Source organism: Siniperca chuatsi, linkage group LG22, assembly GCF_020085105.1.
Source record: "Siniperca chuatsi isolate FFG_IHB_CAS linkage group LG22, ASM2008510v1, whole genome shotgun sequence".
Lineage (NCBI taxonomy): Eukaryota > Metazoa > Chordata > Actinopteri > Centrarchiformes > Sinipercidae > Siniperca > Siniperca chuatsi.
In genome coordinates, this window is record NC_058063.1 from 2,033,742 (window position 1) to 2,046,365 (window position 12,624).

Here is a 12,624-nt window from a genome sequence, read left to right on the forward strand (position 1 = left end):
GAACTGGCAGTACTAGGCACAAGCTCAGATTTATGGTGGCTCCCTCCTATAGTCCTCTGTGTCTTGAACAAACACAGCCATAGTAGGAACACAAAACAGGCCTCTGTTACAGCTCCAAGAGAAGCAGTCTGCACCTTCAGTTAGATGGTTCATTAAAGGAGCATTCACTCCAAATGTACTGTTCCAAAGCACAAAATCTGTGGAGAAGAGTGAGTTCAATTCAATTCAGTTTTATTTATATAGCGCCAATTCATAACAGAAGTTATCTCATTGCACTTTTCCTCTAGAGCAGGTGTAGATAATATTATTTACAGAGACCCAACTAATCCTAACATGAGCAAGCACTTGGCAACAGTGGCAAGGAAAAACTTCCTTTAAGAGGCAGAAACCTCGGGCAGAACCAGACTCAGGGTCATATTGACCAGAGCAGAGGGTGGAGCTAATCAACAAAAGAAAAACATCAAATTTAAAGCTGCACTAAAAGTTTTATATTAACAATGGATCAAATGACTACGTGTAGTGTGAAAGAAGTCACTCAGTGACGAACATACAGAGAATTATCACCAATTCTGCTGGCTCACTCAGCGGTCTAGATTTGCTCTATATGAAAAGTGCAATGATAGCTCCTGTTATGAATTGGCGCTACATAAATAAATTCAAATAAAAAATAAAAGTTGTGAAGGTCAGGCGGTTTCGGGAGTTGAGGTTCTGGCTCTGCGGAGGTCTGCAACAGCAGGCCGGTCTGAATAGGGGCTCATCAACTCTAATGGAATGGAGGAGATGGTACAGACTGACTGGGAGTACTGAGGCTCGTCCTCACAGTTGTCTTCACTCAGTGTCAGTTCATTGATATGGACACCTTCCAGCTCTGCATACTGTGGACCAGAGAAGAGCCTCATCACCGCACAGACCCAGGGAACCTGCAGGACAGTATCCTTAAAAGTAATGATCACCACCAGGCCCACCAGCAGGTAACCTGTGGAGAGAGGAGAGTAGCAAATAGAATTCTGAGGGGCGGGGGGGGGGTTCAGTTTTAAAATTAAAGTTCAGTCTGTCAACATGCATATTTAGGTCACATTAAAAAGTCTATCAAATTATTTAAATTAGTTTTTTAATAATATAGTTTAATAATATAATAATAATATAGTTTTATTCTAAAACTACACATACAGACATAAAACAGTTAAATGAATACATAAAATGTAAAAAAGACAAAATATTAGCTTTTTTGGTGGCTTTTAAAAAAAGTCTTGGGGGATTTTGGACTCAGTATTTCTAATATCCTGGCCATGGCCCTGAAAGTGCATAGTTGGTAATAATTCTCTGTGAGTTTGTCATTATTAGCGACACCTTTCACATCATCATTTGATCCATTAATAATTTTTTATTTAATTAAATTTTATTAATATGGTGCCAAATTATAACAGAAGTTATCTTGGCGCTTTTCATATAGAGCAGGTCTAGATCGTACTCTTTGTAATATTATTAAGAGACCCAACAATTCCCACCCTGTATCCAGTATAGAAGAATGGAAGTACGAGTATGTATAAGTATTACTTTCCCTTTAAATAAAATGGTGCTTTATAACCTTCTCACCAGATGTTTTCCTTTTAAATTTACAAGCTTACGCCTCTATAATGAGAAAATATCAGTTTTGTCCATCTTCTTTTAATGCAACATCCTTTAGAACCCTGCAGGTCGATATCATTTCAGTTCCTGATTCTCAGTGATAGAGGACGATGAGAGATAACTTCCTTCTTAACACATTGAAATGATACAGAATATCACAGTTCAATACATTACTTGCATTATAAGGATACTATTATAATAAAATTAACAGAATTCAATGCTTTATAAAGGACATCTAGTTACATACACTGGCATTACTCAAGCATGATTCTTACGTATCATTCCACTTACATGTGGTGAAGAGTTTGAGTGTCTCCTTGGCCGTTGGGCCCCAGGTTCTCCCCAGAGAGTTTCCTCCCTGGCCAACGGTGCTAAGGATGACAAAGCAGAAGAAAAGAGCATCCAGGAAGCTCCAGTCGGGCTCCACGACACAGACCAAGAGGGCGGGGAGGAGGAAAAGGAGAGCGAGGACAAGCACCGAGAGGAGGATGGCGTGCACGAGGGCGGCCCAGGTGTAGGGCAAACCCCAGTAAGTGTGCAGGTGGTGGACAGGAACATGGGTGATGACAGGGAGGAGCATGTTGGAGAGGAGGGTGAGGAGAAACAGGGTGAGGGGGATCCCCAGGGTGCAGTAGAAGATAAAGAAGAGCTTGGCCTCATCTGATTTAGGGGCGTAAGAGTCAGAACCTGAGGAAGGAGAGAGGAAGGTACCACTGAGGAGTTTGACAAATACATGAAACACTTAGGCAATTAAAGATCAAACCTCATGCTTTTCAACTGAGCCAGCTTCATCTGCTGAGAAAGACTGTTTTTTCTGTTTGTTCATTTTTTGTTCAATATTTTAGTTTAAAATTCCCTATTTATTGATATTGATACTCTGAAAGCATTTGGTTTTGGACAGTTTCATAAAGGTCATGGAGACTTTATACAAGAACATTAATAGCTGTGTTTCATTACCTCACGGTACCTCGTCTCGTTTTGATGTACAGAAAGGAATCCGGCAGGGTTGTCCGACGAGTCCAGGACTATTAATTTTAGTGGCAGAAATGCTGGCTGTTATGATAAAGAACTGTGAGAACTTGACAAAACTTAAGGTAAGGTCAGTTTGCGGATGACACAACACTGTTGCTCAAGAATAATGATGTGATCACAATGGGGTGAATGTCTCCTAGCGATTCGCAAACACTCTGCAGCACTGTTTATGACCCTGTGGAATCTTCAGTGGGGGTTTTGGGGGAAAAAAAACCTTGCTATGACTCTCCATAGCTGAGGTGACTCCCCTCTTTTCAACAGTAAAGGTGCCATATTGGAGACTTGCCAGACAAAACAAGAACTTTCCACCCTGGAGAAAACAGCCAAATTTAAAAAAAAAATTAATTGACTCTCTGGATTAGTTTAACTGAAGGAAGAGAGAGACTAAACACACAGTGCCGCTGCTAGCCATTTTGGTGCCCTAAGCATAATTCCTTTATTATTCGCCTGCGCGAACAACCGGAACGGACCATCTGGCATGGGGGGGGGGGACGACTAGACTAGAGCAATTATTAAATATCTTTCTTGTTCCCCCTTTTTTGTTACATATACATGGCTAAAATGTGCCTAATATTTACCGGCATTAAAAAAAAAAAATATTATTAGGCTATTTTTGGTGCCCCCTCAGCACTTGGTGCCCTACGCACAGTGCGTGATGCGCGTGGTGGGAGCAGCGGCGCTGGTCTGAGATAAGATATCCTGCCTATCATAAAGTTGAAAGTGCATTCCTGAGGAAGTAACACTTTTCTTCCTTTTCAGCCAAGGCTGAATTAATGTGAATTAGCTATCTAACCAATTAGTAACCTAGCTAACATTAATCAGGAAACGTTGGCGTGATGTCTGATCCAACTTTTATTCTTGTACGACATAAAATTAGCAAGTTATTAATAGAAATTACCTCTTGTTTAACATGTAACAACATTGCCGTCTAGTGACAACAGGACAGAAATGTCTGCAGCTATTGCCACTATGAATCTGTGTAAGATTGAAGCTATTATACTGTATTGTATGAGCAAAACTGCGTTTTTTTAACATTTATTAGTAGTAATAAAATGTGTGTTTTGACAGCTAAAGTAGTTAAGAGTCTCAGGTAACTGGTTGAATGATCTGCTGAAATAGTTGTTGGTTAAATAATGTTTCCCTAACCACTGTTATTTCTATGTCTTGAATCATGATTGCGTGGCCATAGTGATGTTTGAGAGAAACTTAAATCACAATTAACTAGTCAGAAAACCTGAGTAGCCATCTAAAAAGTTTCAAACAAAGTAATAGAATTTTCAGCGCGAAAAACCTTCCTCCAAGCCCAAAACACCACCTCCTTTGGCTAAAAGAGCTTGACCCGGACTTCCCCTCAGGCTGGACCTCACCCTTAAGGTCAAGTAACATTGCTTGTATTTTATCTTAGTTTCTTAGACGTCTTTCTTCAAGTTTTTCTTTTCCTTGCCTAAAGTCCGCTCACAATTTAACCTTTTTTTTCTTTTTTTAATCTGCATTTTAAAAAATTATATTAATACTGGAGTTACAGAGTTTAAGAAAAACTAAATAAATAAAAATAAATAAATAATTGAAGAAACATAAAGAGCTCCGTCGTAGTCATCTGGACACTGTTTTCAGAATCAAGACGTTTCAGCTCCCATCCGGAAATCATTCTCAATTGTGAAAATGGTCTGAGAACTCAGAAATTTAAGCTACTCTGTGTTACTTAAGCCCTGCCCTCAGGAAGGAGTCTTCCTGAGTATCTGCTGTTTACCCTGCCTAGTTTCACCTGAAACTGACCTTCCTTTGTTTCCATGATGGCCCAGTAGTCAGTAATCAGGCCCATTGTTTTCTGGCTGCACCTCCCTCATCACTGTTAAGTACCTGATTAGCATATGATTGGCTTCACCAAGGTGTTAATACACTGTTGTAATGAGTTGTAATGAGTTCTCAGACCATTTTCACAATTGAGAATGACTTGATGGGAGCCGAAACGTCTTGATTCTGAAAACAGTGTCCAGATGACTGCGACTGAAAACTTTTCTACAATGGAAGACTCCTGGACGAATGAGGGACTACACCGTCTCATAAAGAGGGAAAAAAATAAAAATAAATACATTTTTAAAAATGAGTAAGTACAATAACTGATTACATAATTATCAGTACGTAGAATATAGTTGACTGATATAGTTACTGAAATTTAAGTCAGAGGATACATTATACTAATATAGGAACAATGACCGGGTAGCATAGACACACACAAACACACACACACGTGCATTCGCATGTATTCACACACACATTCTTGTGTATACCCATGTACAAGGAGAATGACATCAATACAACTGATATCATATTATTGTCTTATCTAACAGGATGATCATTAGAAATATTGTATGTTGTATACCTTACCCATTTTTCCCATCTTTCTTCAAATATATGAACTTGATTTCTAATTCTCATGGTTTTTTTTCCATTCCATATATTTAATTCAAGATCCTTCCATTTGGAATTAATTAAGTTATACGTTTTTAACCAGTTCCTTGTAATTTGTTTAGTTATTGCGACCCTTATTACTAGGAACAAATGAAAATCTTTCTTCTTGATCTCTTCTGGTATATTCCCAAGTAGTAGTATTAGTGGGTTTTTATTTAGAGAGATACCAAAAACATTTGACAGTTCTCTAATTTTCCTAGAAGACACTTTACACAACCAAAATATATGACTGTGGTTTGCCATCTGCTCATCACATTCTCTCTAACATCTTGGGGTTAAATTTAAAGAAAACTTACTGAATTTGGGGTGTTTGAAAATATCGAATTATAGTCTTCCATGTGTATTCTTTCCAATAGTTTGAGATAGTTGTTTCATGTATGTTTTTGAATATATGTTCCCAATCAGCTGGGGATATATTGCATGAGAGTTCATTTTCCCATACATTTTTTACATTGACATTTATTTGTTTATCTTGATGGTTGGTTGTATTATTTTAACCATCTTTGTTAAGAATTTTGTTTCGACCCCACAGTCCTACATCATTTTATCAGTGTATTTATATCTTAAATAGATCTCTTTTTTAAAATCATCAAAAAGGTAACTTCTCACATCTAAATAAATGAGAACTGGGTAGACCATATTGTGACGATGCTATTCAAAGGATTTTATTTCATTATCCCCAAACATTTGTCCAAATGTACATAAACGGAAGAAGCCCACATTCTAAAGGTTCGATCAGCTTTGTTAGAAGGGAAGTCTGGATCAGTTCCCATTTCTTAGAATTAAAAAGTAAATGAAGATTTCATTTTTTTTTTTTTTGACTTCCCTCCAAACCCTAAGTGTTGTGACTACCCATCTATTGTCTAAATTCTCAACATATGATTTTTTTATATTTGGAGAAAGGCAGAACAGTTAGTGTTGTATCTCCACAATTTAATTCCATCTCTCTCCATCTTGTATGTGGGCTTTCTAGAATCCACACTTGGATATTCCTTACTTGTGCTGCTTGATAGTAAGCTTGCAGTTTTGGTAAATGTAGACTGCCCATAGTATGAACAATCTGTAGGAATTTTACCTGGCTTATATAATACTGTTATAATAGCAGAGTTCCATGTAGCTGCCCAAGTTTCATTATCTGTTTTCTGTAACTTTTGGAAAACCTGCATTGATTTATCTTTTCAATAGAACATATCTCTCCAAAATGGAAAGCATCTCTAGAGGTGTTCACCCTGCATCTTCATTAGCACTTAGTTCAGACTTTAAGTCTATCAACCAATTCAACTTTAATTTTATATGGAGGAATCAAACTCACGACATCAAAAAAGCTATCACTGTCAAAAACCTCTCTGAAGGTGGGATAAGGCAATAGACTTTGAATGTATGAATGGAACTTTAAAACTGAACTGGCTGAAACAATGTGTTAAATCTCCTGGGGGTATCTGGCACATATGCCCTCAAACCACATTATATTTGACAAGATGCGTGGTATATAATTTATTTTAAAATGTGATTACAATTTCACCAAATTCCCTTTTAAGCTTTCTAAATATCACCAAGAGGTTTTATTTTTTTGGAAATGATTTTACAATCAGCTTCACACCTCATAATACACCATTATGACAACAGACAACAGATATATACTACACAAAAGAAAATCTGTTTTATAGGAACTGGATGGATAGGAATATTTGGTGTGTAATGGACCTATTAGATGTAAATGCCGGCGAGCACGGTGAGGATCATGTTTTTTGACTTCTCCAGTGCTTTCAACACCATCTGGCCAGCCCTGCTGGGGGAGAAGCTGGCAGCGATGCAGGTGGATGCCCCCCTCGTGTCCTGGATTGTGGACTACCTGACTGGCAGACCACAGCATGTGCGTCTGCAGCACTGTGTGTCGGACAGCGTGGTCAGCAACACTGGGGCCCCTCAGGGGACCGTCCTCTCTCCCTTCCTCTTCACCATCTACACCACAGACTTCAGCCACCACACAGAGTCCTGCCACCTTCAGAAGGTTTCTGATGACTCTGCTGTGGTGGGATGTATCAGCGGTGGTGATGAGACTGAGTACAGGGCTGTGGTGGGGAACTTTGTTTCATGGTGTGAGCAGAACCATCTGCAGCTCAATGCGACAAAGTCTAAGGAACTGGTTGTAGATCTACGGAGGGCCAAGGCACCAGTGACCCCGGTTTCCATCCAGGGGGTCAGTGTGGACATTGTAGAGGATTACAAGTACCTGGGAGTACACATGGACAATAAACTGGCTGGGCTAAGAACACTCAAGCTGTTTACAGGAAGGGCCTCTGTTTCCTGAGGAGGCTGAGGTCCTTCAACATCTGCCGGACAATGCTGAAGATGTTCTATGAGTCTGTGGTGGCCGGTGCTGTCCTGTATGCTGTTGCATGCTGGGGCAGCAGGCTGAGGGTAGCGGACGCTAACAGACTCAACAAACTGATCCGGAAGGCCGGTGACATTGTGGGGGTGGAGCTGGACTCTCTGGCGGTGGTGTCAGAGAGGAGGATGCTGGCCAAACTACACGCCATCTTGGACAGCGTCTCCCACCCGCTCCATGACGTGCTGGTCAAACAAAGGAGCGCCTTCAGAGGAAGACTCATCCCCCAAAATGCACCACAGAGCGCCACAGGAAGTCATTCCTGCCTGTGGCCATCCAACTCTTTAACTCCTCCCTCTAAGTGTCAGTCTGTATGACCCGAAGTCACTAAACTGGACATTGGATCATTAACATCACTGCAATACCTGAAATAATTGTGCAATATACTCTGTTTTCAGTTTCAATTCCCTATGTATTGATATTTATTCATACTTCTATTACTGCTGTGTAATATCCACCATCTCATAATAATCTTAATAAGCTACACTTAACTTGACATTACTCATTATTGCACTATTACTTATTACTTATATTATTACATTGTATTATACCGTACATACTTATCAACCGGTAAATCCACTTTGTACTTTACACTTATTTTAGCTTTTATACTTATTTACTTATATCCACATGTACTTAATTTATCTTACCTGTATTATAGTGTATTATATTCTGATTTGCTTAGTACTTCTATCCCTGTGTGCACTGACGTGACAGTGAGCTGCTGTAACAAAAGAGTTTCCCCTCAGGGATCAATAAAGTATTTCTGATTCTGAAACTGTCAAACTAGGCAGTGCTGTTTGAATATGAATCAAGATTCAGTTACTGCATTGCCTATTTCCCATCTCAAATGTTTTCAAAATCACATTTTAGTGTACTGTTTAGCTGTAATTTGAGAACATTTGTGACCATGCCGCCATTTTGTTCCTGCTTGAAAACGGACCAAGCACCGCCCCAACTTGCATGTGTCACTCAGCACGTTTTGTAGCTCTGATTGGTTGTAGGTCTTTTCAATTGCATCCAGAGCATAGACTTTATATACAGTCTGTGGTCCAGAGGCATATTTATGGACGCGTATACTGGACTATATTCAAATGATAATGTAAACTTCCACAATAGCATTATAATTTTCCACATACGTATGTGTTATTTGAGTAAAAATTTAAATGAAAATGCAATAATCCAGTTTTCACATACTTGTATGGGTGTTCTATGACTATATTAAAATGGAAAAGCTGACATTTAATTTACAAAGGACAATTTTCAAATGTTAATTCACATTTGAAAATGAAATATAAACAATGTAACCTGATTTTCCATTTATGCAAGCAATATTTAACCTGCTGTACTTTGGACAATATTCAAATGCAATAAGCAAAATAGCGGCCCCAGTCTATTGTATTTACATTTCATATACATGTCATCATGCTCTTTTGGTGTCTAAATGAAAATGAAAATGACATTTTCTGAAAACAGTGTCCAGATGACAGCGACTGAAACCTTTTCTACGTTAGAACACTCCTGGACGAATGAGGGACTACACCGTCTTATTTTCTAACAATTTGAAAATTAAAATTAAAACTGCATTTGGCCAACTTTCAGTGGCTCCGTCCAGGACACTGACGACGAAGATGCGTTAAGGTTACCGAGGTGCTTTTCTAGCCGGGTTTTACTCCTGGCACCCCTGGTCAGAGCCACTGTAAGTCACCTTGGTACTGTATTTCCCAGGCCGGTCAGAGTCAGCTAATAGGACCACTGACTAGTTAAGCAGCAGTTAGTGGTTACTTTAGCAACAAGTAAAGCTATCTGTCCATCAGGAAACTCCATAAATCACAGAGGGTCTAGTCAGAGCAGCTGGAGGACATCAGAGGGAAAACCAGCAAATATTTTCTCCATAAAATGTGATTTCTGTGATGTTGCAAATGGAGCTGCTGTGATGCAAGAAACATGTCAGACTCAATCTGACAATAAAGTATCATCATCATCATCCAGTTTCACCAAAATCAGTGAATAAAGTTATAAAAGTTGCGTGTTTTTGTACAGTAATCCAGTAGTCAGTGAGGTCCTGCTGCCTTCTCGCCTTTCTGCCATATGAGGGTACTTTTGTTTCTTTATTATGCAATCATAAAATAGATTTGAGAGCAAAACTATCGACACTGCAATACATTTTTTTTATTGCAAGTAAAATTAATTTGTGATTTAAAATGTATTAATGAAAAAGTTTTGCTTTTGAAAACGAAAGTTTTGTTTTTGAAACCAAAAGCTTTGCTTGCTGTTAGCTGACTCTCGTGGGCGGGACCTACGTTGAAAGATGTAAGACGCGTCTCCTATTGGCCAGCCTTGATCAGAGTGACAGCTTGGCAAGAATGTTATGTTTGAAATGGTGCACGTCGATTGCTTTTGTTTAACGATCTGTGATATTGTAATGGGTTAAATAAATACACATTATTTTGTCAGCCTGTAACTGCTAGCTTAGCTCAATAAGCTAGTCACTACCGTTATGTGCCCAGGCTGCCTGTTAGCCTGGAACTGTTAGCCTACATGACGTTGTGCATGTAGCTACTAGTTAACAGGACTATTTAGGTTCAACGATCTAACATTAGTTAATTCCATATTTGTGACGTGCTGTATTATTTTATCAGCCTGCTTAACATTAGTTAATGTTAGTCACTATCTTGTCTTAGGTGTCGCGCATAAAAACAGGTGGAGAGAAACCCAGACTGCTCAGCTAGCTATTTTCGATTTTAATAGTAGCCTCAGACCTGTGACCCGTCAGCTCTGTGTGGAGCGATGAGGAGTCTGTAACCTTCCTCACATTAATACATGAAACAAACAGAAATGTCATTTCCATCGTGTTTTCTACATTGTTTTATTCACATTGTTTGAGGTTTGATTGGCGCGCACTCCATTACGTCATCTTGTTGCGCCCTCTTATAATGGAAAATTGGCGCCACCTACTGCTTATCTCGATGAACCAACTCCTAATAATCACATTACGGGAGTGGATGGAAACAAAGCATTTATTCGCATTTTCTTTTGCCGGTTTTTGGCCCACCAACCGAAATTACCTTTGGGAATATGGCTTTATGGGAATGCATAGTGACAAGTCCAGTATTGTCCTGCAGTATTGTACAGCTTGTGCATGACTGGAATCAATTTTTAATAACATTTATTGTTTTCTCTGCATGATGTACCTTAATATAAGCACATTATTATAATAAAAATGATGGATGGAATTTCTTGTAGTCAAATCGTTTTCATAGTTTTATGTCTTCACTGTAGATTGTTTTCCAAGCTGGCACAGAGGCTATTCGTTTGAATGGATCATCATGCACCTGTGCAGTAGGCAAAGTTCTATGCATCCATCTTCTCACCATGCTGTTTCAGAGTGCCCGTTATAGCATGATGCAGGCGACGGCGGTTCCACCAACTATGGCCTGCACAAGCACTCTACAAACATGGCATCGCCCACGGACACAGGTAACTTTGTGCAACACTGATGATATATTAAAGCAAAACATTACTACTATCATGGCTGCTTGTTTGTATCATTCTCAGGAGGACTGAGCGAGAGCTCACCGAATGGTGTGGAATACTTGACTTACTGGAGTCAAAGCTGATCATACCTCCCTTAAAACCTCAGCACAGTTCAGCAAAGAAGCAGCTCTGAAAACACAAGCCATAGCTCGGCTTTGAATTCTTGTTAAAAGAGTGAAAGAGTATCATATCTGGGACAACACTCTTCCTCTAACTTTGTCCGGGACAGTCAGCAGGCTGTGGACCTACTGCTGCTTGATTTGAAAGGCCACATACCTGTTGCATGGAGTATGAATGTGTTATTTTTTAATGTTGTAGCCACTTTATTCAGGTACTTAAGTACAATTTTGATAAACTTGTACTTTACTCGAGTATTTCCATTTAATGTTACTTTGTACTTCTACTCCACTTCATTTCAGAGGCAAATATTGTACTTTTTATTCCACTAAATTTATTTGACACTGATACTTTTCTCATCAAAAATACATGATATGCTGATGTATGATGCAGCACTGTGCTACTGATCTACCCAGTGGTATACCACTGTTAAATTGTCAATTTTCAAATTTGTCATTTTCAAATTTGAATTAACATTTGAATATTGTCCACTGTACAGCGGGTTACAACTTTTAAATGTGAAAAAAACAATTAAAAGTTATAACTTTTCCACTTTCATTTTAATAGTCATAGAACGCCCATATAAGTATGTGAAAATGAAAATTGGATTATTGCATTTTCATTTTTTCTCAAGTAACACATACATATGTGGAAAATTCAAATGCTATTGTGGAATTACATTTTCAAATTTACATTATCATTTGAATATAGTCCAGTATATGCTTCCATACATTTTTGGTTTGCGTTTTATAGTCTCTGTCTGCATCCGTTGATAACGCCCCTTGGAAATCGAAAATGAACTGAGAGGTTCCTGCCAGGCTAGCAAATATAGCCTGTGATGGGTGAAATTTTTTATCAAGCAAAAATACAAAAATCTGTTTGATCCAGGTTTACCAATGAGGATTTGCTGCTTTATATCATTGTAAAATGAATATAAACAAGCAATTTGAAGATGTATTTAAAATTTCTACAAAGTTCTTGACTGCATCTTACCCATAGTGGTGAGAGTGACAATGACAAAGTAGAGTGATGATGTGAAATCATAGTGTCTCTCATCGGAATCAGCCTTCAGAACAGCTACGTCACCGTGGTGAGCAGAGAGCGCTTTCCCCAGCAGCTCGCTCAGCCTGCTCTCCAGTACACAGGGGTGCTCCTGCAGGAAGGAACGACGCAGCTCCTCCACCTCAGCTCTCAGCTCCTTCTCCACCGGCTTCTCCACAGCTGTGAACACCAGGCCTCCCAGCACAATGAAGAGCAGGTAGCAGAGAACCAGGCAGGCAAATGCATTAACCTGGCAGAACAGACCCAGGGAAGACACAAGCTGGGCCATTGTTGGTTCTGACTGCTGTTTCTCTACAGACTGCAACCAGATACTGAAAGCTATAGGCTTTAAATATTTAGAAAGGTAGAGCAGGCCACAGACACAGGTCCAGTCAAAGAGATAGATC

General features: G+C 39.2%; 1 protein-coding gene across 1 annotated transcript; it reads right to left on the reverse strand.

Annotated features, from left to right (window-relative positions):
- Positions 1-447: 447 nt before the first annotated feature.
- Positions 448-12,587, reverse strand: kcnk7 (potassium channel, subfamily K, member 7). The gene is made up of 3 exons (XM_044185196.1): positions 12,170-12,587; positions 1,921-2,316; positions 448-976 (listed from the first exon to the last, which is right to left on the reverse strand). Exons 1-3 carry the CDS (start codon positions 12,504-12,506, stop codon positions 684-686), a joined length of 1,026 nt encoding a protein of 341 aa, XP_044041131.1. The 5' UTR covers positions 12,507-12,587; the 3' UTR covers positions 448-683.
- Positions 12,588-12,624: the final 37 nt, after the last annotated feature.

Coding starts and splice junctions, on each gene's coding strand:
- kcnk7 (XM_044185196.1), bottom strand. CDS start 12,506: ATGGCCCAGCTTGTGTCTTCCCTGGGTCTGTTCTGCCAGGTTAATGCA. Junction 2,317..12,169: donor TGTCACTCTCACCACTATGG/GTAAGATGCAGT, acceptor CTCCTTCCTCAG/GTTCTGACTCTTACGCCCCT. Junction 977..1,920: donor ACTCAAACTCTTCACCACAT/GTAAGTGGAATG, acceptor CTCTCTCCACAG/GTTACCTGCTGGTGGGCCTG.